Source organism: Aquila chrysaetos, chromosome 8 (assembly GCF_900496995.4).
Source record: "Aquila chrysaetos chrysaetos chromosome 8, bAquChr1.4, whole genome shotgun sequence".
Lineage (NCBI taxonomy): Eukaryota > Metazoa > Chordata > Aves > Accipitriformes > Accipitridae > Aquila > Aquila chrysaetos.
In genome coordinates this window covers 46754014-46779722 of record NC_044011.1, presented here as the reverse complement: position 1 = coordinate 46779722, position 25709 = coordinate 46754014, and the positions used below count along the sequence as shown (strand labels likewise).

Genomic DNA, 25709 nt, shown 5'->3' with positions numbered 1-25709 from the left:
CCGGGCTCCGGGGTTTTCCCCAGATGCTGTTTTTCCAGCGGAAAAGGCCGGTTTTAACTTTGCCGCTCCCTCGCCTCCCAAAGCGCTTTGGTGCCCCGATTTCAGCTAAGCTGCCCCAGCCATGCTTTTGGATTTATTTGCAGGGATTTGGGGAGTCCTGCTATCCTCTCCCCCAGGTTTCACACCAGGAGAAATTCTCCCCCACCCCCACTCTCAAAGGATCCCATTTACAGACTCAAGCAAGAGCCAGATCGTGAGGTCGAGGAGCAGCAAGGGCTTTATTTAACCATCATTCCTTTGAACTAAGCCCCGAACCACCCCACCGCCCTTCGGGAGCCGCTCCGACCCCTTCAGAGAGCTGGAAACAGGGGTCCCCAGGGTGCGAGCAAGGGCTTGGGGACTTGCCAAGGAAACGCTTGTCCTCAGCTGCCCCAGCACAAAGCCCTGCCCTGAAATCAGTTAAAACACACATTTGCAGCTTTAGCCCTTTGTTTCCCCAGCCCCGGCACATGCAAAAACCTCCCGGGCCAGATCCTGCCCTTCACAGATCCACCTCAACACCCCTTATTAGGTCCACGGTGTCTTCCCCTGACGCAAATAGCGGTTAATAAATAGCACCAGCCGCCACAAATAAGTTGGTGAATGATTCTCCAGGGGGAACGGAGGAGCATCCCCTGGCTCGGCACCTCCATGCTACCTCTGGACCGGGGTCGTGGGTTTGCTTCGCACCCGGCGGGATGGTAACAGGCAAAAGAAATAATCCGGCACGCTTGGCCGCCCATCCTTCCTGCTGTGGTTAATATTGGAGAGGTGACGGGAGGGCAGCTGGCAAGCAGTAAATATTAATGACAGGTTATGGTGCAACCTCCAAGCAGGACCATGTTACCCCACCAGTGTAATTTTTGGTAAAAATGATCTTGGTCCAGCAACCCCTGCCGAGGGGCTGAAGCAGCACAGTAGTCACTGACCTGGAGGCTAAATACAGATTTTTCCTAGGAAAAAGCTCCTTTCCGGAGCAAAATAGAGGCTGTGGGAGCATGGGTCAAGGTGGCCTTAGTGGAGGAGAGGTCCTCACCTGGAAGAAAGCGAAGGAGCAATAAATACCTGGCTCTGGACCGTGACCCGAGAGGTAGGGGCTGGCGGGAGCGACACGGCAATGGAGAGAAGGGGAGCGGGAAGGAAGAGGTTAGAAACCACAAGGGTTTCTCACCCTAAGAGATATTGACCCCAGGCACCTCATTTCTCATTTCACACTCCTAATGAGACAAACAACAATTGCAAACAGTTTATTTCGCAACTGAATGCCAGAATTCAAGTGCCTCCCTCTAAACCAACCCCGCGGAGCAATCAGCTCCTTCGCACCGACCATCGCCCCACGCTCCCGGTCCGGCAGAACACGCACACGGAGCAAAATGGGAGAGATGCAGCTTAAACCTGAGCCCCAGGAGTAGGACAGCAAAGGCGCGGTCCTGCCAGATGGAGCGGAGGGACAGGCAGGAGCAGGCAGGACAGGGCACAGCCCTGCTCTCTACTTACAACAGTTGCCAAAATACACCGGGGGGACGGGGGACGCGGCTGCCCTCGTCACAGATGTTTCCCCGAGCGAGCGCAGAGAGCGGCCAGGTCTCGGAGCTGCAGCCTCACCGAGGGGCTCCCGTCCGCGGGGTCGCAGGACGAGACGACTGACTGCAGAGCGTGGCTGTAGGCTGAGCAGGAAGGGGAGAAAGAAGAAGCATTAAGAGATGAGAGTTTCACTTACAGCCCAAAACTGGGCTCAGCTTCAGCCTTTTACTGTAAAGCAGAGAGAGAAGATAAATAGACATGCTGTAGTTTTCCACATGCTTGTCTGCACACTCTGCATGGTCCTGAGTATGAAGCAGTATGCAAGCCAAAGCAGGAAAGCTAAAGATTTTTTTGTAAAGCCCCAATTTCTCTATTTTTTTCCCCCTAGAAGATGACTCCCAGTTGCTCAGCCAGGTATTTTTCCAAGCTGTACTCAAGATCAGAGCAAACCGTCACCTAACAAAGACAACTTCCACCACCTTCATGCATCCTCCCAGCAGAAGATTTAAGGCAAAGAGGTTTTCTGTGCCCCTAACGAGCCTGTTTTGCAGCGTTTTCCTTATGGTTTCCCCCCTATCAACGTACATATGTATTACAGCAGCATTATTTAACACTTTATAGAGGCTGGTGCTTTGCTGAGGATGCCACTAAGCTCCCTGAAGGGACAGAGGAAAAGGTTGAGTTAGAAACAAGCAGCAGAGCACCTGACTTGCCCTCTCAGGAGTATATTTGTAGGAGCATCTCTACACAGCAGCCCAGGACCACGGAAACATCTAGCCACGTTTGATTTCGCCTATATAATCAGAGATCCAGGTCTAGTGCCTCCTCTCCAGAAGCAGAAGCTCCTACCTTTGTGGTTTTTGTAGAAGATGCAGTTGTTGGCACAGGTATCTGGGTGGGAGTCCCAGAAATCAGACCCGCAGGAGCACAGCGGGGGCAAGTCGATGTTATACAGTTTTATCTTCTCCCTCATCTGGGATCTTAGAGCTTCGATGTACCTGCAAGGGATAAAATAGTCACCTTTGCCAGTAACACCCGGCTCTGCACAAGGAGAGGGGATCCAGCCGTACCTCGCGTACTCCTTATTTCGCTGCTGTTTTTCTTTAACTTTCTTCGCTCTCCTCTCTTCCAGTTTAAGCTGGGCCAGGGTTTCGCAGGCTCCCTCTCCCGGGGAGGGTTCTTGCTGCTCGGCCGTCTCCTGCATCCTCTGCTCCTCCACCCGGCGCTGGTTCTCCTTCTTGCTCTTAATCCTGCAGGCACACACATGCTTAGAGAAGGAGCTTCTCCATCCCAAACTCCGTTCCCTGCCAGCCCCTGGTTGTAAGCTCAGGGCAAGGGGATCTAGATGATCCTGCCTTGACCTCCTCCTGCCTGGCACTGGTCTTCTCACCATCGTGGACTTCTCCTTCCAGCTCCCTCCCGCATCACATTCACACATGCTCCATTTAAGAAGTGCCACCGGCAGTTCCCCAAAAGAGCTGCTCTTCTGTCCTTCTGAAACCAAGAGCGGTGCCTGGGCTCTTTTAGATCCACCAGGAAGGGCCAACAGCTCAGCTTGCCCACTTCGGACTTCTTCTGATTAGGGGGCAGCTTGGATCTGGGACGGGGAGCGTAACAGGGCTGTAGAAGAGTGCTGGGTACAGCAGAGAAGCTCCAAGGATCCCACACCTACTCCAAAATAGGCTTTAAGAAGCATTTTAATCAAATCTTCCTCTATCTCCTCAATCGCCCTTGCGCCTACACGACACTCCAGTCCTTTCAGTGGAATCTGGGTTGTATAAGTCACACCAAACGCAAAGCACGTTCCCTTGACAAGCGGCAATTACAAAGCACAAAGACTTTAAACTGAAGCATCTGCCATTTTATTCCCACTGATGAGTACCAAATGCAATAACATGTTACAGGCTGATCACTGCCAAAAGGAATTTTAAAAAAAAAAAAAAAAAAAAAAAATCAAGGCTGGGTAGAAGCCAGGGGGAGAAAGCGTAATCGAACAAGACGTTTCGGATGTTACTCCATTTGGGGGGTCAAATCTTTACATCCAGAAGGAACGTGCTGAAGCCAAACTTCTCTAGTCAGGTTATAAACTCCAAAATGTTTTTTAAATGAAGTGGTAATAGAGCCTTAACTACCCCACCATAAATCTTCTGCTACAGAAACTAAGGCCAAGGCCGACTTAAGGCTTTACGCTAAGTAATTACAAAACCAGCCCTTTTCCACATACGCTCCGAGCAGCTTGCGGCTCTAGCAGCGCCCCTGCAACCAGGGGTAAAAAAAAACATAATAAAAAGATATCACACTAACTAGGAAATCCCTGGTGTCTCGCCAGCACTTGCAGGGCAGGAAAAGGTCTCCGAAGCTCCCGAGTGCCAATTTATACATCAGGAATGTGGCTGGAGGAGCATTTCTTTAGACTGGCAATTTCTCTCCAAAAAGTGACCATGAAAATCCTGCCCTCAGGTGCCTGTCCTGCTCCCACAAAACCTGCCCACTGCAGAGCAGGCGTTAGAGACCAAGATGGTCAGAGCTACATCGTTTTATTTTCGAGCAAGGCAGAGACAAAAAAAACCCCTAGAGTCTCTTTCCTATTCTGGTGTGAATTTGCAGAGCTCCTCCTTAACGAACGCCTTAAAAGGGAGAAGATGACTAAACTACCAAAATGAGTACTGATACTTTTACACAGATACCGACTTTTCAACTCTGGAACAAATGCTGGGAAATCTTTTTAATACACTATATACATTTACAGTTGTGAGGGTGAAGGGTCTGATATTAAAAACCCCAGAGATAAGATCAGTTTAACAACAATGATGTGACCTCACCCCAAAGTTTCTAAACATGGACTGTAGCACAGGGGCTTGGGATCCGTTCCCAAGAGTCACGGTTTGGTGAGCTGCATGCAACTCTCCCAGCCTGATGTTTTGGTTCCCAACTCCTATCCAAGCTGCAGGGGACTCACAAAGTAGATAGAGAAGCGCTGAGCACCTCTGAAGGACTCGACATGGCCCAAGGGTGTCTCTTGGTGGGGGTTGGTCGAATGAATCCCACCCCAGGGTTAACAGATTGGGCGCTAAACTAAACCCAGGAGGTAACTCAGGCTTTATAACTGGCATTGGTATTGCGGAGCTTCTTGAAACATACTCTCCGCTTTTTAAAAAGTTGATAAAGCGGCCTTTTCAATCCATCCATTTGGGCTGCAGAAGTGCTTTCCAAAATCCCGTTGCCTGGTTCACACCAGACAAGCACACAAGACCTTTCCAGCCTTAAGGGCGGCCCTGCCTGCGATGAAGGAGGTGACGCCAAGACACTGGCGCTCATCCGCACATACTCACTCGGTGATTCTCTTCTGCCTCTCTTTCTGCCTCTGCTGTTCCTTCACTTGCTCTCGCTCGATGTTCATGAAGAGGCGCCTGTATCTCAGGTACTCATACTGACGCTGCGGGAAAGAAGAGGCGCCTTTGAGAAGGACAGCTGGGGACAGGCTGGGATTGATATTGAGTGATATCAGCGCCCAGCTTGATTTCTAGAGTGCACATCTATCAGGTTAGAAACCTTGCTCCTTCCCCAAGAGATCCTCAAACATCTCCTAGTGCACATGCCCCAGGACTGAGAAACTGGAGAGACCGTGGTTAGCTAGGAGAGGAGGACCAAGATGTCTCGGAGCATCAGAGAGCTTTGTATCAGCATCCCTCGACTGAACCTCCCTGTGGATGGAAGCTCTGTCATCTGACAAATTCCTAAACTCTCACTTCCCTGGGGGTAAAAGAGCTGGTTCCCACTTCAACCCACTTCCCCAGAGCGCTACAAGCTACGGTCCAAGAATTTCAATCCACCTGAGGACCAGTGGTCCTCTGTGGTTCACTGGAAGCCTGTATCTCCAAAAAAAATGAACATACAACACCGAGCTGGACCCACTACATGCAGGAGAACCACAGAGGTGGCAGTCATTGCTGAGACAAATCCAAGAGCCCTGCAGGAAAGAAATCCCACAGAGGAGGGAGTCCTGTGGTTCAGGAATCCAAGAGCCCTGCAGGATCTAAGCTCATGAAGAGGTTTCATGTCTGGGCTTTGGCTTAACTCTACTGATGCAGCAAGGGGAGGGAAACCTCCTGGCTAAAGCTCACACCAAAAGCCCTCCCACCCACATGGGAATTGGTCGGTACACAGCTAGTTTGAGCTCCATGATGCCAAAAAGTTTAAGGCGTGGGTTTTTCCTCACCAACGCCAGGAGTTCTGGGCTGAGTTTGTCCATCTCGCCCAGCAGAGAGAGCCCTGCACAGCTGGAGATAAAGGAGCAGGAGAGATCACCAGGCTGAAAGTGGACAAAGCTGGATGGAAAAAACCCAGACAGAAGAGAGTGCTGCAAAACCAGTTATCTCAGGGTGGAGCAGAGCCACAGAGATAAAAAACAAGGGGCAGAGGGAACTGCTGGGGGAAGGAGCAGCCTGACAAGCCCCAGCTGCTGTCACACCGTCTAGAAACCACAAGTGGATTTTGGATCAGCTTGTTGGAAAAATGCATGTAAGAAACAACAACAAAAAAATACAACTCTTTCAAAGTCCTTTCAAGTTTTACGCTGTAAGCTTCAAGAAAGCCGACAAAAGAAGAGGGAAGTGTTCCTCTTCATGTCAGAAGGAAGCAGGAAAATAAAAGTCACTTCCTTTAGGCATCCAAGAGAAACATCATCTCTTTGTATCACCTAGACTAGCACGAGCCAAACTGTCCTGGACGCAGGCTGGTAAGCTCTCGTTGTTAAATCAGACACTCAGCAACAGGTCTGCAGCCTGTGCTTGAAAGCTACCATCCCGATGCCTGTTAGGTGCTGATATGTTAGAAACCTTACATTCCCAGCCTTATACCCAAACAAGATAAAGTGGGGCTTGTTCTTTTTTTTTTTTTTTTTTTTTTTTTAAAGCATTTTTGGCAGGTTCTCTCTCTCTCCATGCAACTACAGAAAGCGACACCTTTGTTTTGCCAGGCAAAATGAACAAAGCCCGTTGCTCCTCCAACCCTTCGATGTTATTCAGATCCCAGATTTTGCGGGAGGAGCACATAATGACTGCACTTATGGTCACGATGGATGTTAAGAAAGAACACAGTATGTTTGCCCAAGACCTGAGACACCATCAACGCTGACAAACTTATAAACTAGCAGATGCTTCATACATTAAGGCTGCTCTTGAGGCTTCTTATCTGAGCTAGCAGTATCCCCTATGCTCAATACGTTTCAGTCCTGAAATGGAGATGAAACAATGAGGACTTGGCTCCAGCGGACAAACCTGCTTCTTGGTTTCCTCTTGGTCTGCACCAGCCCAGAGTACGAGGGGAGCTTGGTAATCGGTGTGCAGCCTCTGAGGAGACTCAGGCAAGCTTGAGTCCTTCACCGATCCATCACAGAACTGGAAGATAATGTAAGAGAGCAGCATCAGCACCTTTACGGTCAAGTTTCTCATCTACATTCCACAAAATACTCCTTGCTGGAGGTGGGTTCTCATGTAGGCATGATCCCTACAGTCCTCAAAAGGTAACCTACCTATGAGCTGTGCTTTTTTGGGGGGATATAGGTTGACTATAGACAGGACGGACATGTGCAACATCTCCATGCAGGAGCCTGAGGACCAAAGCTTTGTCAAAACACCTCTAAAGATACCCTGGGAGGAGGTTTCTGGTTTAGTTTAAATACGGATTCACACTTCTCCTTCCCAAACTTCCATTAAAACTTCTTGAAGTGCAAAAAAAATAACAATAATATAAATAACAATAATAAAAATAACAAAAGCGTCAGGGGAATTCAACAGCCAACGTCTCCCAAAACCTCAGCGTAAAGCTCCACCTTCTTCCCTCGGCTCAATATTTGTCAAGCCAGTATTTCTGCTCCTACCTGGACTAATCACCAGCTAAGGTTGGGCACATGCTGCTACAGCTGTAAAGTATTTGCTAACTACTCCAGGTAATCAGGGCAAAACGTTTCAACACCTCAGATGCTTAATGAAAGTCTGCCTGAAAACAAAAGAAGAATCGATAAATACATTAGCTCAGTCCTCACAAGCAGACAGATTCAGGCTACATCTAAGGGAGGTGTTTCACCAGTCCAAGGCACAGGAATTGTCACAGCCAGCTCATTCCCCTGATGCAAAGCTCTTTTTTTTTTTTTTTTTTTCCCCCTCTTTTCTAGGAGGTTTCCAGCTGATTTGATGCACCACCCACAGCTCTTCCACCCCGCTGCTGCCTCCAAGCAGGGCAGCCGGACCAGAGGCAGCTGCAGGTCCCGCCAGCCGCAATCTGGAGTTTGGTTAAGCGTACGATGCAATTGCACACACTCAGTTTCAGATTTCCGCTGAGCACCAGCCAACTGGCATCACGAGGCAAGCACAAATAAAACCCCTTTTGAAGCCACAGCTGTAAGATGAAACAGTGAAACAGAAGCCGCCAATCTCACTTAGCTTTGACACTGCTCTCGAGCCTGTTTTGACAACAGTAGGCTTAAGAGTTAACCAGGCCTGAGGGAGCAACTGCTCTACTACAACAGCAGCCTCACCGACTCTGCTGAAATAAACCCAAATCCCAACGATTTGAACCTCTTAAGACCAACTGGCTCAGCCCCATATGAGTCTTACTTTTTCAAATTCAATTTTGATGTAGAAGTCATCATCTTGCTCGGCCTGATGCAGGGCTGTCCCCTGGTCTTGCAGCTCAGCTGGCAGATCATGATGTCCCGCCAGAAGCAGTTCCTCACTCTCATCTTCTGTGGGCACCATGGCTGTCTTGCAAGACTCTGGTTTCTGGAGAAGAAGGGAGGAGACGAGTGTAAATCTGGAATTCAAATGTGGCTGCTTTGGTGCTGAGGGCAAATTCAACATCCTCGTGCACGGGTAAGAAGTAGCTTTAACCCGAGGGCGCTTATTCTGTAGAGTCAGTTGAGATCTGGCGAGCAACAATGCGACGTGTTCAAGCATCACTGCAGGGCACGAGAGCCAGAAAAATCTGAATTTAGCAGGGTAACTCGTGACTACCTACTCACCAACCACAGAAACAGAGGGACAGATGTGTGCAGGGTGAAGGAAAGACAAGGAAAAGACCTCTCCAGGCACTGTTTTGCAACTGCAAGGAGTTGGGGGGTGGTGGGATCTCTGGAGTGACACTGGAGTATGAGTACGTAGTGTACTCCTTCAGATGGGAAGTGGGCAGGCTCCCTGGTGCCAATTAACAATATTTTGAGAGGCAGCAGATTGTTTCCCGCAAACTAAAAAAATCAAAATGCCAGAAGCAAGCTCAGAGCCAGGATTTTTTTTTTTTTTTTCCTGCCTTGCTGTCCCTTCAGCATGCTAGGAAGGGAAGTGTGGGACTGCTGACTGAGGGAGAGGATGGATCAACAGGAGGAGAGCAGGTCACACCAGGGAACCCTTGAGATGGCTCTTCTGCAATACAGGAAGGATGGGGGAAAGCCCAGAGTTAGTCTGAACACGAAATTATTTAATAGGCATAGGAATTACTCTATCAACCCTGTCATGACAGAAACACAACACAGAAGAGCTGCTTCAGTGAGGACAAGGGAATAGAGAGGAACAGTTATTGCTTTGTATGGATGTTCTGAAGCCCTGAAGGTAGAAGGAAATGAAACTGTGGAAAAAAAACCCCAACTTTGGGGAACGATCTGTTGGGGAAAAGAATTTGGGTGCTGTAATGCTGGGGACCTACGGGAGTCTACAAAACCCTAAGGCAAAGCGGCTGAAGATTTGGTGAACAGGATCATCTGAAACACCGGACAGGTAATTTCCATGCAATTACTGCCTAGGTATCTGCTTGGGAAAGCAGGGAGGAAACTCTTTGAATGTTTTTGACCTGGAAAGAAATCTCTGGGAGAGACGAAGAGCAACGATTTTGGCAACGTGGATAATTGATCGCAGGAAATGCAACTCCTTAGAGGGAAGAAGGAGAAAAAAAAAGAAAAACGCGGAAAACAGGACTCAAGGAGAAGCAACAGTTGCTTTCAACTGAGCAAATGCAAACTACCCAGCTAGAGTGGAAAGTCAAGCAGTGCAGTGCGAGACAACCCTGGCTAAATCCCAAGCTCTTCTTGTGCCTGCGATCCATGCGAGCACAGCGGAAGTGGAGCACGGGTCAGATTACTGAAGGAATCACGCAAGAGACAACACAAGCACACGGGGACAAAAAAACAAAACAAGTGCCAGAAAGCCCAAAGCTGTAAGTAAAACAAGAGGGATCAAGGCAACAAGTCAGGCTTTAGTAAGAGAGACTAAAGGACTCGCTACTCAAGAAGGACAGCTATCAGAGGACACCAAGAACAACAGTGTTTTATGCTTCTAGGCATTGATGTTCAGCCAAAGGCTTGCTCTGAGCTAATAGCAGCAGCAAGAAAAATCCTGGATTATTATTATTGGGAAGAAAAGGTCAGATTATTCCTAGAAGCCGAGGTTTTTAAGCAAGCAGGACCTGACCTGGATTACTGCCAGGAGTGGCAGACAAGCTGCTAACAGTCGTCTCCCCAAGACTCTCCCCGAAATCTGTGCAGGTCCAGATTATCAGAAAAGGGCACAATGAGCATCTATCTTTAAATAAAGGAGGGAAAAGGAAATACTAAGAAGATTTTAGCCTCAGGAGTTTAACTGCCTGACTTTTGGAAAAACAAGAGGAAATCACCTTGCAAACTGCCTGTAAGCTGCTAGAAAACAAGATAAGCAGCAACCGGCATAAATTTGTCAAGAGCAAGTCACGTCTAGCTGGTTTGAATTTCTCCTGCAATAGGAGAAAGAGGCCTCAGGCAAAGCACAGCAGAAGACATCTCGATTTTAGCTTAGCTTTTGACATGGCCTAATTCAACACTTGTGTGAAGAAATATCTGTTAGGTGAAACTGTTACTTGGGAGGTGTAATACTGATTAAAAACACTACCCAGATTCAGTCTCAGAAGTTCACTGCACAAAAATAGAGTAAGAACTAGGTGGGCTCTCCTTGATAATTTCATTATTGGCCTGGATGACAGAAGAAAGAAGCATCTTGATTACATTTAGACCCCACCCAAGCCACTTGAAGTTGCAGAAGTATTTGAGAACAGGCTAAAAATGCTTGAGTTCAAACCAGAGAAATCAGCTGGAATAGACAGCACAAGAAAATTCTACGTGGACAAAAGCAAAGGGCAAGGCAGTGCACTATGGCAAAGGGCAAGGCAGTGCACTATGGCAGCAATTACCAGGGTGGTTAAATCCATGCCAGCCTTTTGCATCTGAAGAGAAGGGAACAAGCTGCTGTCCTGCCTAGCTGTGAACATGGCAAACCTTCAGACAGGGAGAAAGAGTCAGATTAATATTAGAGCTTTTTTTTCCCTCTACTATATTGGAGTAATAAAACAGAGTAACGCAATAAATCAATATATCCCTCCTGGAATAAATTGCTTAGGGAAACTGTTAAATCCTCCTTGCCAGAGGTTTGAAGAGAGCATAGATTAACTGTAGCTGCAGTAAGGTTCAGGTGGGAGGATGGCCTCCGATCCCTCCCAGCCTTGTTTCTCACTGCTGTGGATGACTCGCCACGGGACTCCCACGCATCCTACTTGCTACCTCTGTAACCCCCTGGCTTGCAGGGGCAGCAGCTGTATTATTCATGCACAGCTTTAGTGCTGCTAATAGCAAAGTAATGAATCACTCCATCTTGCTGAGCAGCCTCAATGCATCGAGGACTTAAACAGAAGGTATGTTTAGTGTTGGAAATGGATAACGAGGTTTTCGAGCCCATAATTACACTGTTTCTGTAACTCTTGTTCACAAAGCTGACTTCCTTGAAGAGAAATCCAACAGCACACAGAGGAGGAAGAGCCGGACCAGCCCTTATATAAAAGGTATTTTCTAGATAACAGCCAGCCAAGATCTACTTCACCTTTGATGAACCCAAGAAAGAGATGGGAATGAAGAACTGCAAGACGGGCAGGAAACTGGCTCCGCAGGAGGCAGTAAGACAAAATACCAGGTGGGGTTGCTGCTGGTGTTCTCCAGGATGGACAAAGTACGTCAGTTTAAGAAAGGTGTTGGCATAGAAACCAGGATAATAGCTGCAATACAAAGCTGTTCTTGAGAACCAGAGTGACAAAAGCAGGATGAAATTCAACAGAACAAAAGGTGAGGCACTTGGGACTGACCTCCCTACGTGGGTCCTATGCTCCGCTTTGAGGAAAGCGGATGCGTGCCAACAATTCTCTACCAGAAGCCAGCACTGGGTGAGGAAAACCCTCCAGATCTTTGCCACCCACATGAAACAAGGGATTGATGCAAGGGAAAGAGTTGTTAAGGTTTATTGAAGAAAATAAAGGCACCTAAGGGGAGGGCTGATCATCACATTCTTCCCAGATACCCAGATCACAATCTCAGCCTTTAAAAAAATCTTTTTCAAATTCTTGTTTCCTAGTTTCTCTCTTATTAGTCTCTGCAAACAGAGAGGTTTTCACCCACTTTATCCTGCTGTCTTCTCTGAAAGGCAGGAAGAACAGATGGACAGAACCCTCAGGCCACCAAAAGCCACAGGCTAATCATCAGGTGGGTCACAAAAGCCCAGTTTGTTTCAATTCTGGAGAAACTCACTGAACTACACTTTGGCTTTGCTAATTAGAGCCAGACCTTCACCAGTTTGCAAGGTAATTCCTCTTACCCTACCCCAGGCACCCCTCACTCACCTCTTGCCTCCAGATGCCGCCGGGGAGTTCGGGGGGACCCGCTCCTTGGGGCACGGTTTTGCAGGACGCCAGCCTGCGCCGAACTTGCTTCATGGTTTTGCTAAGCTGCCATGAAGAGGGAAGGTAAAGACAAGATGAAAGAAGCGGTCACTAGCTGCCTTCCACCAAGTTTAGCTGCACAGAACAGATCTCCTAACGTACCCCGCTCCAGCCGAGGTCCTTCATCAAGGGAGTGCAACTCAACACACGCTTAGCTTCACAAATAGGTATAAGGTAACCTGCAACCCAAGGTGTCTTTCAGAGCTGCCCCAATGCACTGAAATCCTGATCCAGGCAAGGTAGAGGGCTTGGTTACAGCTCATCTGCTCCCAAATCACTTTGCTGAGATGCCAGAAGTCCCAGATCCCTGATTGTCCCGACTGGCCAGTGTCCAGGCAGAAGGGATTCTCCACCCCTAGGGAAGTGGTACTTCAACCAGAATAACTCCAGCTCCTAGGTGAACACACGTGCTCTATAAAATGCCAAATGCAGCATACGCATCACTATTAAAAAAAAGCTTAAAACAGTCCCTAAAGGCAGGTTTTCCAAGATTTCGCGATCCCATACTCCCAGTCTGCAGGAGACAAGCTGCAATGAGGTGGCACCACCTAGTGCCACCTCTCCGACACGACACGCCTGCACAGCAACAAGTCCCTGTGCGCAGAGGGAAAATTCACGGTATCTACAAGCAGCGGGGCAAGTTCAACCACAGCATCCTCCAAGAAGACATCTACTACCCGTTTTGATGCTCTGATGAGTGCTATGGAGGAGTACAACAATAGTCAGTAAACCAGAGTGAAAATGTAAGCCAATGTTTCATTCAACATTAAAAACAAATATTAGGGATGCGTTGTAAAAGAAAAAGAAACACCGCCTGTTCTTCATTTCAAACCACAAGCATCCGGCATGATGAAGTAGGGATGAAAAATGCAGGAGAAGAACCGCTCACCTTGGCGGCTTGCCGCTGGAACGGCTCACTTTGCATCCCTTGCCGCTGTGCTGGGAGGGTGTGAGCGCCGGGACCGCAGATGGCAGGCGCGGGGTGGCTCCGAAACAGGCACGTGTTCTTCCGGGGCGTCAAGCGCAGTGCGGAGTCCGAGTACTGCATGGCGACACAGCTCTCCCTCTCTGCCTGCCAGGACACGGACCCCAGAGTTAAAAGGCCACGTGCAAATCTCTAACCATCACCTAGCAGGACATCACCCGTGCTGTGCGGGAGTTGCTGGCTCAGTTTGGTGGCATTTCTTCGGATGGACATTTTTGCTCTCCACGCTGAGAGGGGCGCAAAGAGCCAGCGGGCTCTCAGGGGCTGAAGGCATCCACGGGCTTTCAGTCTGGAGCGGTGCTAGCTGAGTTACGTGAGGACATCCCCACTCAACCATGCCTCCCAAGCCCTGGAAACAGCCCAAACACCCCAGGGGTAGCCAAAACTGTCGACATTTCAGTGCGTTCCCTTCTTGCTCCACAGTGAGTTTCTGGCAAGTGTCCCTGGCAGTTGTTTGAAAGCACAAAAGATTAAATATATTCACAGGATAACCTAAAACAAGCCCACAGGGAAAATGGGAATGTGGAGACAGCGTGAAAGTGTTGCTTGCGAACTATTTGGAAAAGGGATAGCAGAAATAAGCTGCTTTGTTTCAAATGCAGCCAGGAGACATCCACATCATTCACAGCTCTGGCCTGGCTATTTTTTAAACTCCACACAATTCTGCACAGGGCACTGGGACTCTGTTCTGCTGCTGCCCAAGAGAGCCAGTGACCTTTCTGCAGGGAGGCAAAGGGCTTAAAGCACCTTCAGTGCCAGAGCGAACCAAGGTGTCACACTGACCTCGCTTGAGGCGACACTGTTTGCAGCCACGGGGTCTGCCATGACCACGAGTTCCCTCTTTTTTCTCTTATTAACACCTTGACTGGAGGTCTAGTGGGTTTCTGTCTGATTTACACTGGTTTCAGAGGAGTTTCTCCTGCAAGACTCCTGGCAAGGCAGGGACAGAGATCTGCTTACTGCTTCGTAGGACTTCTGCAGCTGCTGCTTTCTTCTCATCCTGACCTGCTGGTTCACCCGCTGCTTCACCTCTCCCTGGAAGCGTCTCAGGCTGGCTGCCTTCTCCCGTTGCTGCTCCTTCAGCTCCTCCTCCACCTGAAATGCTGAAGCCTGCAAGAGGTGAAAGCAGATTTCACACAATTTTTTGCTACATTGCAGCATTATAGCAGCTTGTATTCCATCTTCCCTTCCAACACCTGCATCTAAAAGCCAGGAAAGCAGCATCCAGAGCAAACTTAACAATGTTTTGTTTCTAAATCTGTGCAATAACAGCTTGCACAATGTCTATTGAATTATTATGAGCTTGGATCGCATCTAGCTAGCCAGATACGGAACGTGCAGAGCTCCTCCTTTACCTCTCTGCAAATGCACACAGAAAGAAAAAATAAGGCAGCCTCACACAGCAACTCCTAGCTCCTGCTCCCATGAAAGGATGCTCAAACATTCAAAGCCTGGATCAGAAAGGAATGGGCCGGCCTCTAATCCCATTATTGCTCTGCAAGAGCAAGGCTGGAAGCGTATCAGGGAAGCAGTTTGCAGAGCACAGCACAGGCACAGCTATGGCTCCGAGAACTTTTTTACCATCTGAAGTAAAAGATTAAAAGCAATGACCTAAAAAAAAAGAATACAATCAGGTGGGTTTGGTTTTGGTTTTTTTTTTTTTTTTTTTTTTTTTTAAGGTTCTCACTTGAAGTTACGCCAAGCAATCCTGATACTACCACAGTTTAAGAAAACTGGTATTGCTCTCCTGGCTGTCACCGCAGTATGGCCTAAAGCAAGAAAAATCAGAGTCTGAACGGATGGAGGAAAGGGGCAAGTCTGAACTTGACTCAACTTAGTAAACGCTGGATCGGGTGCTCCCTACATCCCACTGACTGCCAGGAATGTGACCAGCAGCAAAGCAAGGTCAGCACAACCAAACAAGCACGAAGACGGGGAGAAATCTGCACTGTTAATGACGAAACCAAGCCAGAGCTACATGAAACGGTGCCATCGACAGCTTGCTCCATGTCCCGTTGGCAACCTCATTAGCAATTCTGATGTAGCAGGCATTAATATATATTTTTTAATATGATCCACTGGCATATAAAAGTATATTAAATAAGCTCCAATAACCCTGTGCACCTTCATCCACACCTGAAGGCACCTGAAAGCCCCCACACCCAGGGAGGACCAGGAGCGCCCAGGCCCCCCGAAGCAGTCAGGAAGAGTTCGGCTCCCCCAGAAGTTTCACGGTGCCGAGGTGGAAGTTATGTGGAATATGGAGATGATTCATTTCCATATATTATCTCAACCTTTCAGGATTTAAATTACAATATGGAAATAAATCATCTCAGAAGGGCAGGAGCTTCTGTAACATTTAGACATTAATTACAGGGGACTGAACTCATCATCCTATATTTAATGCACTTTTAGTCCTCTTATAATAACCCTCAAAGCAGAAATCCCTGAGATAGGCATCGATAAAGATTTTCTTAAGTGTTTCTAACAGGATACAGCAGATATTGGCTCCAGACCCAGAAACATTCGACCTATTTATTTTTTTTAAATAAGCAAAGTGGAATAAAATCTCAGCTCACCGACATCCCTTACAGATGAACGGGAAGGCGAAGAGCAGCATCGATACAGGGGGGACTGGTCAGCCGGGTACGGCACGGGCACCTCAAATGCAAAGCTATGGCATGGAGCTCCAAACCCAGTGCTGATAAACCAAGGAGTATCCGGGAATAGCGAGAAAACACTCACGTTGCGGGGGCGGAGGGCACAAACCTGGTAAGTTTTAGCTGTGCTACCTACACTGGAAGGCAGCTTCTAGTAATATGTTGAAAATTTATAGATCTTAAAGCTAAAATTAAAAGTGCAGAGCACACAATATGAATAATTAAGCAATCAATGGCTCTGATTAGAGCATTGGCTGGATTCCCCACCTGACTGATGTTTAAAACCAATTTGTTTCTCCCCCAAAAATGCAGTTTATTTGAGGAGAATCAAGTCAGAGAGATGCTGTGGGCTTGTGTAAATGGGACGCCAGGCTGCACAGACACCACGGTAGCTTTTGACCCCACTAAAAGCCATTAAAATAAATTATTCTTTTCAGGAGCAGTGTTCCTGGCTGCCTTCAAACAGAGAAAAAGCTCGTTTTTGGCCTCCCATCGCCCCCGTGGGGTTTGCTGGCACAACTCGGGAGGGTTAGAGACATCCCTGGTGAGACCCATCAGCCCAGATGGTGCCCGGGACCCCCGCAGCAGCACTCACAAAGGCCAGGCTCTCCTCCGGCTGCCCTGGGGCACTCTCCACCCAGACCCCCACGGGGGCCACGCTCTGGTTCCTCTCGGCCAGCACCCGCCAGCTCTGCCGCGGGGGTCTCGCCTGACGCCCCCCCGGGCGCTCCCCGGTCCCCCGGAGCCGCTCCTTCGAGGGTGGCAGCATCCCAGCACCGCGCCGGGTTCGGCCCTGGGGAAGGGACAGAGGAGGTGAGCGTGCCCCCCCCAAAGGCCCCCCGACCTGCACCCGCAGCCCCCCACCCCACCCCAGGCCCCATCTCCTGCCCCCCATGCCCACCGCACCCCACTGTTCCCCCCACACCACTGTACCCCCCCGGTTACCCAACGCCCAGGACACCCCACTGTAGCCCTGCAGTCCTCTCCCCCCATACCGACAGGGGACCCCCAACCCCTCGCGGCTCAGTCCCCCCCATACCTCCCCCTCTGCACCCCCATCCCCTACCGGCCCCCCCGCCAGCCCGCCGTACCCCCCCCCCCTCACCTCCCCTTACACTCCCCTCACCCACCAGGCAACCCCGCGCCCCCCCCCCCCCGATCTCCTCACCCCTTGGGCACCCTCTGGTACCTCCTGCACCTTCATCTCCCCGTAACCCCCCCTCACAGGCCCTGCCCGCCCACCCCCCCCCCCCCTCACCCCTCCGGGCACCCCCAACCCCTGCAACCCCCCCCCCCCAATCACGGGCACCCCCAAACCGAGCCCTCACCCCCCCCCCAGGCACCCCCCCTCCCCGGGACCCCGCCATCCCTTGCCCCCCCCCCTCCCGTGCCCCCCCAAAACACCCTGACCCCCACCCCCCCCCAAACCCTACCAACCGCCACTTCCGCCTCAGCCGACGCTTCGAAGCCCACCGCCACTTCCGCCCGCCCGGCCCCGCCCACATCCCCGCCCGGCCCCGCCCACATCCCCGCCCGGCCCCGCCCACTGCCCCAGCCCCTCCGGCTCGTCCCGGCCCCGCCCCCGCTCGCTCCAGACCCCCGGACCCCGCCCCCCGGCCCCGCCCCCGCTTCGCTCCAGCCCCTCCCGGCCCCGCCCCCGCACAGCGGCCCGCCCCCACGCGTCCCCGAGCACGCGGGTTCGCGTCCCGCCGCGGGCAGGACACGGCGGGGGCGGAGGGGGGGGGCGGTGACTGTTCTGTGTCCCCTCCACAACCCCCCAGAGCATCCCCCTGAAATGCCCCCCAAAATATCCCTATAGTGTCCCCCATGGCATCCCCGAACCCCCCAAAGCATCTTCTTTTAACATCTCCCCACAGGGTCCCCCCCCAAAATCTCCTCCTATAGCATCACCCCAAAGCACCTCCCCACCCCCTATAGCATTTCCCCTTAATGACCCCCAAAAAAGTCCCTCAAAGCATCTCCCTATATCACCCCCCCCAATCCCTCCTTATAGCATCTCCCTATAGCGTCCTCCCAAAAAGTCCCCCCAAAACACCTCCCCACAGCATCCCCCCATAACGTCCCCCCCCAAAAGTGTCCCGTTTCCCCCCAAAAGCAGCTCCATCCTGCTGGGGCAGGATGCTTGGAGGCCTTGGCCCCTTTTTTGGGGCCGGGGAGCCTCTTTGGGGTGGCTCACTGGGGTGATGAGTTTGGCAGGTCTCAGAAAGGGGGGTGGGAAGCGACTACGGGCATCCTGCCCCGCATCCCTGCTGCCCTATTCAGCGATGCCCGGGGAACCGGCGCTAATTGGCATTGGAGCTGGAACGAAGCCTGGATGCAACTGCGGCTTCATTTTAAAGCCTGGGAAGAGAAAAAAAGGGAGGGGGGATCTCCACTGGGGGGGGGGTATCCAGCTTTGCAAAATACCCCCCCCCAAAAAAAACCCCTCGACTTAATGGGATGCTCAGAGCCCTAAATCCCATGGCATTGCCCACAGAGAGGATGGCAAACCTTAGCCAGGCTTGACGGGGTGATGCCCCCGACCTCGAGCAATCTCCTTGGGACCAGGAAAACATGGAAATGGGGGGTTGTAATGGGGGGGAAAATTGCAAATCTGAGTGTTTTTTCCCAAAATAAATGTCAGCTTGAGGCCGCTGGGGAGGCGAAAGCCACCAGGACACAGGGCTCTATTGAGAAAGGAAAGAACAAAAAAAAAAAAAAGGGAAAAAAAAAAATAAATTAGCCGGGCAGAGCTCCAAGCCGGGAGCGCCGAGGGACGTGCCCGGAGTGGGGAAGCGGAGAGATTCGGGGGGCCAGCCTGCCCGAAATGTGGGGAGCGCCGGCCGCCCCGCGGGGCCACCCTGCTCCCCCCTGCTTGCTGCCGGTGACCTGGCTCCTGGCGCTGCATGCAGGTAGGGGGGTTTCCCATTTTTCCATGTTTTTTTCCCATTTTTCCATGGTTTTGGGGGGTATCTGGATGGAGGATGTGGTGGGGGAGTGAGGAGGGTTGTAGTACCCCATGAAGGGGGGGGGGGGGGGGGTTTGCTGCGCCGTCGAGCATCGCCTCTGCTTGGGAGAGGAAAAACTGGGGGGAAAATTGGGAATAAAAACTGGGAAAAACACTTTTCCAGAGCCAAGCGGGTCCTGCTGGGGGGGGTGGATCCGGCACCGCGCCTCCGCCCCAAGCTTCTCCCCAGCTTTTCGTCTTCCCCCAAACCCCTTTTTTTGTTCGTTTTTCAGCATCCTCAAATATATTTTCTTACCCATCCTTCAGCTTTCCCAAAAAGCCCATTTTTCACCCCGTTTCTAGGTTTGCTCCCATTCGCCCCATCCCCCTGCAACCCTAGTTGCCTCCATCATTTATTCCCTAAATACCCACATTTGGGTGTTCAACGAACCCCAAACTGCCCCATCCCGGGTCCCCCAGTGCAGGAAAACCACCTGCAGTGATTTTTTTACCATTTTACCACATTTTGGACCCAAAACCAGCCCTGGGGAGGCCCTGTTTCCTTCCAGGTAAGCTGAGGATGCAAAGTAAAGCCAGTCGGGTTTGCCCGCCAGCAGCTTTGATTTGCACCCTAAAAAAGCACCAGGGCTGCAGCCAAGGCACCCCAAAACCACTGCTGTCCTTTTTCCAAAGAAAAAGGGATTAATTCCATGAAATAGTGGGAAAATGAGGATTTGGGGTGCCTTTTTTTCAGCAAAAGGCAGCCAGAAAAGGTGGGAGATCTCCATCCCTAAGCCAGGGATGCTGTAGGAGATGGGGATATTGCCTGATTTATTAATTAACTCCCGAATTTATTACCCGGGGCCAAGAAAAAATCAGCAACTGCATTAAAAAAGGGAAGAAACAGTTAAAGAGCAGCATTTGGGGGATGCTTGGGGTGCAAGGATGCATTAAAAACCACATCCCTATCTCATGCCTGGGTTTTTCCTATGGGGGTCCCTGAAATTTTTCGGGTGGGGGCATGTTTTCAGGGCCGAGCTCTGCACTGCCGGGGAGGACGGACGGACGGCTGCTGCATACCAATAGGTCCCATGACTTTTCGGGCTTGTTTAAAGCCTTTCTTGCTCCTGCTTCACCCTCCCCAGCTGGTTTTCCCACTCTCCCCCCCTCTTCAATATGGGGTTTGTTCGCCGTCGGATGACGGCATCCAGATGGGGGTTCACGGATGGGACCCCTGGGCTGGCCGGGGGGGAGGGATGAGGCTACAGTGTTGCGGGCAGAGAGGCTGTTTTGGGGAGTCCCCCCCCTCCGAATCAGTTTTTTCCACTTTTTCCCTGCCCTTTTTTGGCTTAAAAGCAGCAAGGAGGAGCAATGCACATGCACCGACCCCCCGTGATGCAGTTTTGCATTGAGGGGGGGGTGGTGTTGGCTGGACCAGAGCACCCAACGGGGCTGGGGGGTAAGATACAAAAATCCTCCCCCCTGCAATTTCTGGGGAGATGCACGCATCTTTGCAAAGGATTGCATTGACCCAGGCACAGGAGGGCTCCCACTCCCATGCAATTGGGGGGGGGCGGATGCATGCATCTTTGCGAAGGATTGCATCAACCCAGCTGCAGCAGTGCTCCCACCCTCCCATGCAGTTTTTGGGGCGATGCATGTATTTTTGCAAAGGGTTGCATTGACCCACGGCACAGGAGCACTCCCACCCACCCACCGTGCAATTTTGAGGGTGATGCATGCATCTTTGCAAAGGTTTGCATCAACCCGGCTGCAGCAGTGCTTCCACCGTTGATGCAGTTTCGGGGAGCTATGTATGCATTTTTGCAAAGCGTTGCATCGACCCACTTGCAGGAGTGCTCTCACCCTCCATGCACTTTTTGGGGGTGATGCAAGTGTTTTTGCAAAGCATCGCATTGATCCAGGCATGGGAGAGCTCTCCCCCCCACCATGCAGTTTTGGGGGTTGATATATGCGTTTTTGCGAAGGGTTGCATCAACCTGGATGCAGGAGCACTCCCACCCCCAAATGCAGTTTTTGGGGTGATGCATGCATTTTTGCAAAGGGTTGCATTGACCCAGGTGCAGGAAAGCACCCACCCCCCATGCACATTTTGGGGTGCAATGCATGCATTTTTGCAGAGTATTGCATCAACCCAGCAACAGGAGGACTCCCACCCCCAATGCATTTTTGGGGATGATGCATGCATTTTTGCAGAGTGTTGGTTGCAGCAACCTGGCTGCAGGAGCACTCCCACTCCCCATGCACCTTTTGGGGGTTATGCATGCATTTTGCAAAGCGTTGCACCAACCTGGATGCAGGAGCACTCCCACCCTGATGCAGTTTTTGGAGCAATGCATGCATTTTTGCAAAGCATCGCATCAACCTGGGTGCAGAAGCGCTCCCATCCCCCTGCAGTTTTGGGGGCAATGAATGCATTTTTGCAAAGCGTTGCATTGACCTGAGTGCGGGAGGGCTCCCACCCCCCCCCATGCACTTTTCAGGGCAATGCATGTATCTTTGCAATGGGTTATGCAAACAGCCTGCTTGCACCGTGCTTGGGCATCCCGGTGCTGGTCATGCATTTTGGGGGTGCTCAGCACAGCTCCGGGAGGGGGTTCCCCCTTTTTCTCCAGCCTCGGAGAACCAGGCAGCCTGCCCAGACTTGGTGCCCAACTGTCTCTCCCCACCCCAAGGTCTACTGGCGGGGGTGAACATCACCAGCCCCACGCCGCTGGTCCGCGGCACAGCGGGCAAAGCGGCGCTGCTGTCAGTGCGCTACGCCAGCGCCAGCGCCGACAAGCCAGTGGTCAAGTGGCAGCTGAAGCGTGACAAACCCGTCACCGTCGTCCAGTCCATCGGCACCGAGATCATCGGCAACCTACGGCCCGATTACCGTGACCGCATCCGGGTGCTAGAGAACGGCTCGTTGCTTATCAGCCCCTTGCAGTTGGCCGATGAAGGCGCTTACGAGGTGGAGGTGTCCATCACCGATGACACCTTCACTGGCGAGAAGACCATCAACCTCACTGTGGACAGTAAGAGCAAGAAGGACGTCCAGTGGAGACTGCGTTCTCCATGGGATGTCTTCCCCCACCACTTTCTGGGAGGGCTTTCTCGAACTGGGAGGTGATTTTGGGGGTTCAACCACCCCATGCAGCCAAGCTACATCCCCAGTGGGGTTTTGATGTCCCCCTTCCCGTCCCCTGGGCCCATCAATCCCCCGAGACACAGCGTCACCATGATTCCCTTGCTTGCCCGCAGTCCCCATCTCGAAGCCACAAGTGCTGGTGGCCTCCTCGACGGTGCTGGAGCTCAGCGAGTTCTTCACCCTCAACTGCTCGCATGAGAATGGCACCAAACCCACCTACACCTGGCTGAAGGACGGGCGGCCCCTGAGCAATGACTCCCGCCTGCTCCTCTCCCCCGACCAGAAGATCCTCACCATCACCCGCGTCCTCATGGCTGACGACGACGTCTACAGCTGCCTGGTGGAGAACCCCATCAGCCATGGTCGCAGTGTCCCCGTGAAGCTCACGGTCTACCGTAAGCCACCTGTTCCCCCTCCCACACCCCCGGGGCGGGCCATCCGTTGCAGATGCTCCCAGCTAAAATTTTTTGGAGGGGGGTTATCCCCCCTCATTCCTCTCTCCCAGGCCGGAGTTCCCTCTACATCATCCTCTCCACGGGTGGCATCTTCCTCCTTGTCACCCTGGTGACTGTTTGCGCCTGCTGGAAACCCTCCAAGAAGTACGGCTGGGGGTAACATGGGAGCCATAGGGGGTTCCACTTATCCTCTCCTGTCTTGTCCCATCCCGTCCCATCCCATCTCATCTCTTCCCATCCTATCTTGCCCTGTCCCATCACATCACACCTCATCCCATCCCATCCTGTCTTGACCTATCCTATCCCATCCCATCTCATCTTGTCCCCTCCCATCTCACCTTGTTCTGTGTCATCTCATCTCATTTTGTCTCGTCTCGTCTCGTCTCGTCTCGTCTCATCTCATCTCATCTCATCTCATCTCATCCAATCCCATCCCATCCCATCCCATCCCATCCTGCCTTGATCCATGCCTCCTGTCCATCCCTTCCCATCCCATCCCATCCCATCCCATCCCATCCCATCCCATCCCATCCCATCCCATCTCATCCCATCCCATCCCGTCCATCTTGTCCCATCTTGTCCCATCCCGTTCCATCCCATCCCATCCCATCCCACTCCATCCCACCTCTCCCTCACCGCAACACTGGGCCCTTCCCCGGCTGAGCCACAGGCGGTCCCCCCACTGCCCCCACCTCAGTGCCAGCGCTGCCCAATCCCCCATCCCTTCCCCAGGGAGAAACGGCAAGCGGAGACGCAACCAGCCTCCGAATACGCCGAGCAGGACGAGGAACGCCTGAAGCACGAGGGTGAGTGCCGGCCCCGGCGCGGCGGCGGCGGGGTTGGGGAACACCAACGCCGCCGGTGCGGTAAGCGACACCTTGCCTCCACGCAGCCGAGGGCATCCCGCGGAGCGGCGAGCACGAGCGCAAAAACCCGGTGGCCTTGTACATCCTCAAGGACAAGGTGAGCGGCCGGTAGCGCGCCGGTAGCGCACGGGCTTTGCGCGGCGGCACCAGGTCTCGCGCGCTTCGCACGCTCGTCTACCCTTGGCTTTTGGCAGGACTCGCCGGAGGCAGAGGAGGATTCGCCACCCGAACCCCGCAGCGTGGTCGAACCGGGTTACACCAGCTCGCCAGTACCAGCAGCCGGTCGCTCGCCGGGACCGGTGGGGCGTTCGACTCGTCGTTACCATCGCTCGCCGGCTCGCTCGCCTGCCTCGACGCGGACGCACAGGTCACCGCCGGGTTCGCCGGCACGTTCCCGCGGCGCCCCGCGGCTGCTGCGGACTGCCGGTGTCCACGTCATCCGGGAGCAGGAGGAGGCCAACGCCGTGGAGATCAGCGCCTGAGCGAGGGGGACGTGTGCGCGCTTCGGTGGCGGCGAGCGAGTGGGGACACCAGCACGGCCCCGCTCCCGCCACCGGACATCGTTCAGCTCGGCGTAAAGTCACTAATTTGCTATTGATCCCACCCGGAGCTCCCCTCTTCCGTCCCCCGTCTTCCTGGGGCGTCGCTTTAATGGCTTTCTCGCCGGGACGAGCGTGCAGGGAGCGTGCGGAAGGCATGCGGGTGTGCTGGGAGCGTGCGGGAGAGAGCGTGCATGCAGAGTGCAGCGAGAGCATGCACGGAGCGTGCGAGAGGGCATGCGCGGCGCGCACAGAGAGAGCAATCACAGAGTCTTCAGGAGGGCATGCACGCAGTGTGCAGAGAAAGCGTGCACGGAGCGTGCAGGAGGGCATGGATGGAGCGTGCAGAGTGAGCGTGCGTGCAATGCGCAGATAGAGCATGCACAGAGGATGCAGAGTTAGCACGCAGGGAGCATGCAGAGAGAGCGAACAGAGAGCGTGTGCACCGAGCGTGCAAGAGGGCATGTGCGCAACGTGCAGAGAGAGCGTACACAGTGTGTGCAGGGATGTCACGGACCGAGCGTGCGGAGAGACCGTGCGCGAAGTGTGTGGAAAGAGCATGCGCGGAGTGTGCAGACAGATCATGCAGCAAGCATGCAAAAGGACGTGCCCAGGGCACGCGGACAGGGTGTGCCTGGAACACGCAGAGACAACGTGCACAGAGGGTGCAAGGGGGCATGCACGAGGGTGTGCAGAGAGAGCGTGCATACAACGTGCAAAGAGAGCATGCACAGAGTGTGCAAGAGAGCGTGTGGAGGGCGTGGAGAGAACATGCACGGAGCGTGCAGCTAAGACTGCATGGATTGCGCGGAGAGCGAGCACGTGGAGAACGTGGAGAAAGCGTGCATGGACTGTGCAGAGGGTGTGCATGGAACGTGCAGGTAAGACTCTGCGTGGCATTCGCGAGAGAGCATTGGGAGTGCTCTCCGAGCGTGCATGGAGTGTGCAGAGAGCACGAGTGTGCAAAGAGAGTCTGTGCAGAGCGTGCACAGAGCGTGTGGTGAGAGCGTGCAGGGAGTGTGAGAAAAGAGCATACGTGAAGCTTGCAAGAGGGCATGCACGGAGCGTGCAAAGCGAGCATCCACACAGCATTTGCGCAGGGCATGCATGGAGCACGCAGCGGGAGCGTGCATGGAGCACGCAGCGAGGGAGCAAAGAGCATGAGGAGAGAGCGTGTGTGCAGTGCTTGCAGGGGCCACGCATGGAACATGTGAAGAGAGCGTGCACGAAGCATGCAGCTAAGACTGTGCACGGAGCGTGCACGAGCGCGCGGGGAGCACGCACACAGCACGCTGAGCGAGGACACATGCATCCAGTGTGTGCAAGAGCGCCGTGCCCACCCGCCGCAGCACACAGGCCCATGCACACAGGAGCCCGGCGCTGCACGGAGCGGGGGGACATGCTAGCACGCGAGCTCGCCCAAGCGCGCACGCATGCAGGCAGCCTAAACGGGGGGCTCCCTCCTCCCCCCAGCTCCCCGGCTGCACCGTCCCCTAAACGTGGGCTCGAACCCCCGGCCCGAGCACTGCCCCACCGCCGCGCCTGGATTTTCTGTGAAAATCCCCCGGTTTTGGGGCACCACCGTCACCTCTCCCCCAGGCCTTCCCGGGAAATAGGTTTAGGATGAAAACCAGAGAGCGGCCAGCCAAGCAAGCCGGGCCCCAGGGCACCCAGGGTGGGTGCCGGGGCACCCCGAGGTGCTCGGGGTGCGCTACTAACCAATAAACTAAACGTACTACCCGGCTAGCGGCGGCACCCTTG

General features: G+C 52.8%; 3 protein-coding genes across 8 annotated transcripts; 2 read left to right on the top strand and 1 right to left on the bottom strand.

Annotated features, from left to right (window-relative positions):
* Positions 1-259: 259 nt before the first annotated feature.
* Positions 260-17494, bottom strand: CCDC15 (coiled-coil domain containing 15). Of its 6 annotated transcripts, none has more exons than XM_030022640.1 (12): positions 17424-17494; positions 16586-16783; positions 14291-14440; positions 13235-13417; positions 12247-12351; positions 8181-8345; positions 6843-6962; positions 4896-4999; positions 2634-2813; positions 2413-2561; positions 1537-1706; positions 260-1075 (listed from the first exon to the last, which is right to left on the bottom strand). In XM_030022640.1, the coding sequence occupies exons 2-11, from the start codon at positions 16757-16759 to the stop codon at positions 1585-1587; spliced, it is 1452 nt and encodes a 483-aa protein (XP_029878500.1). In that variant the 5' UTR covers positions 16760-16783; positions 17424-17494; the 3' UTR covers positions 260-1075; positions 1537-1584. The 6 variants fall into 6 exon arrangements, with proteins under 6 accessions (XP_029878500.1, XP_029878502.1, XP_029878499.1 ...); XM_030022642.1 differs by having other exon boundaries at positions 17464-17485; XM_030022639.1 differs by having other exon boundaries at positions 17428-17482.
* A 1224-nt stretch (positions 17495-18718) lies between these two features.
* Positions 18719-25694, top strand: HEPACAM (hepatic and glial cell adhesion molecule). Its single transcript, XM_030023079.2, has 7 exons — positions 18719-18902; positions 21634-21975; positions 22202-22483; positions 22594-22687; positions 23276-23349; positions 23436-23506; positions 23604-25694. The coding sequence occupies exons 1-7, from the start codon at positions 18818-18820 to the stop codon at positions 23889-23891; spliced, it is 1236 nt and encodes a 411-aa protein (XP_029878939.1). The 5' UTR covers positions 18719-18817; the 3' UTR covers positions 23892-25694.
* On the top strand, positions 24186-25694 carry LOC115344970. Its single transcript, XM_030023080.2, has 2 exons — positions 24186-24273; positions 24737-25694. Exons 1-2 carry the CDS (start codon positions 24186-24188, stop codon positions 25573-25575), a joined length of 927 nt encoding a protein of 308 aa, XP_029878940.1. The 3' UTR covers positions 25576-25694.
* Positions 25695-25709: the final 15 nt, after the last annotated feature.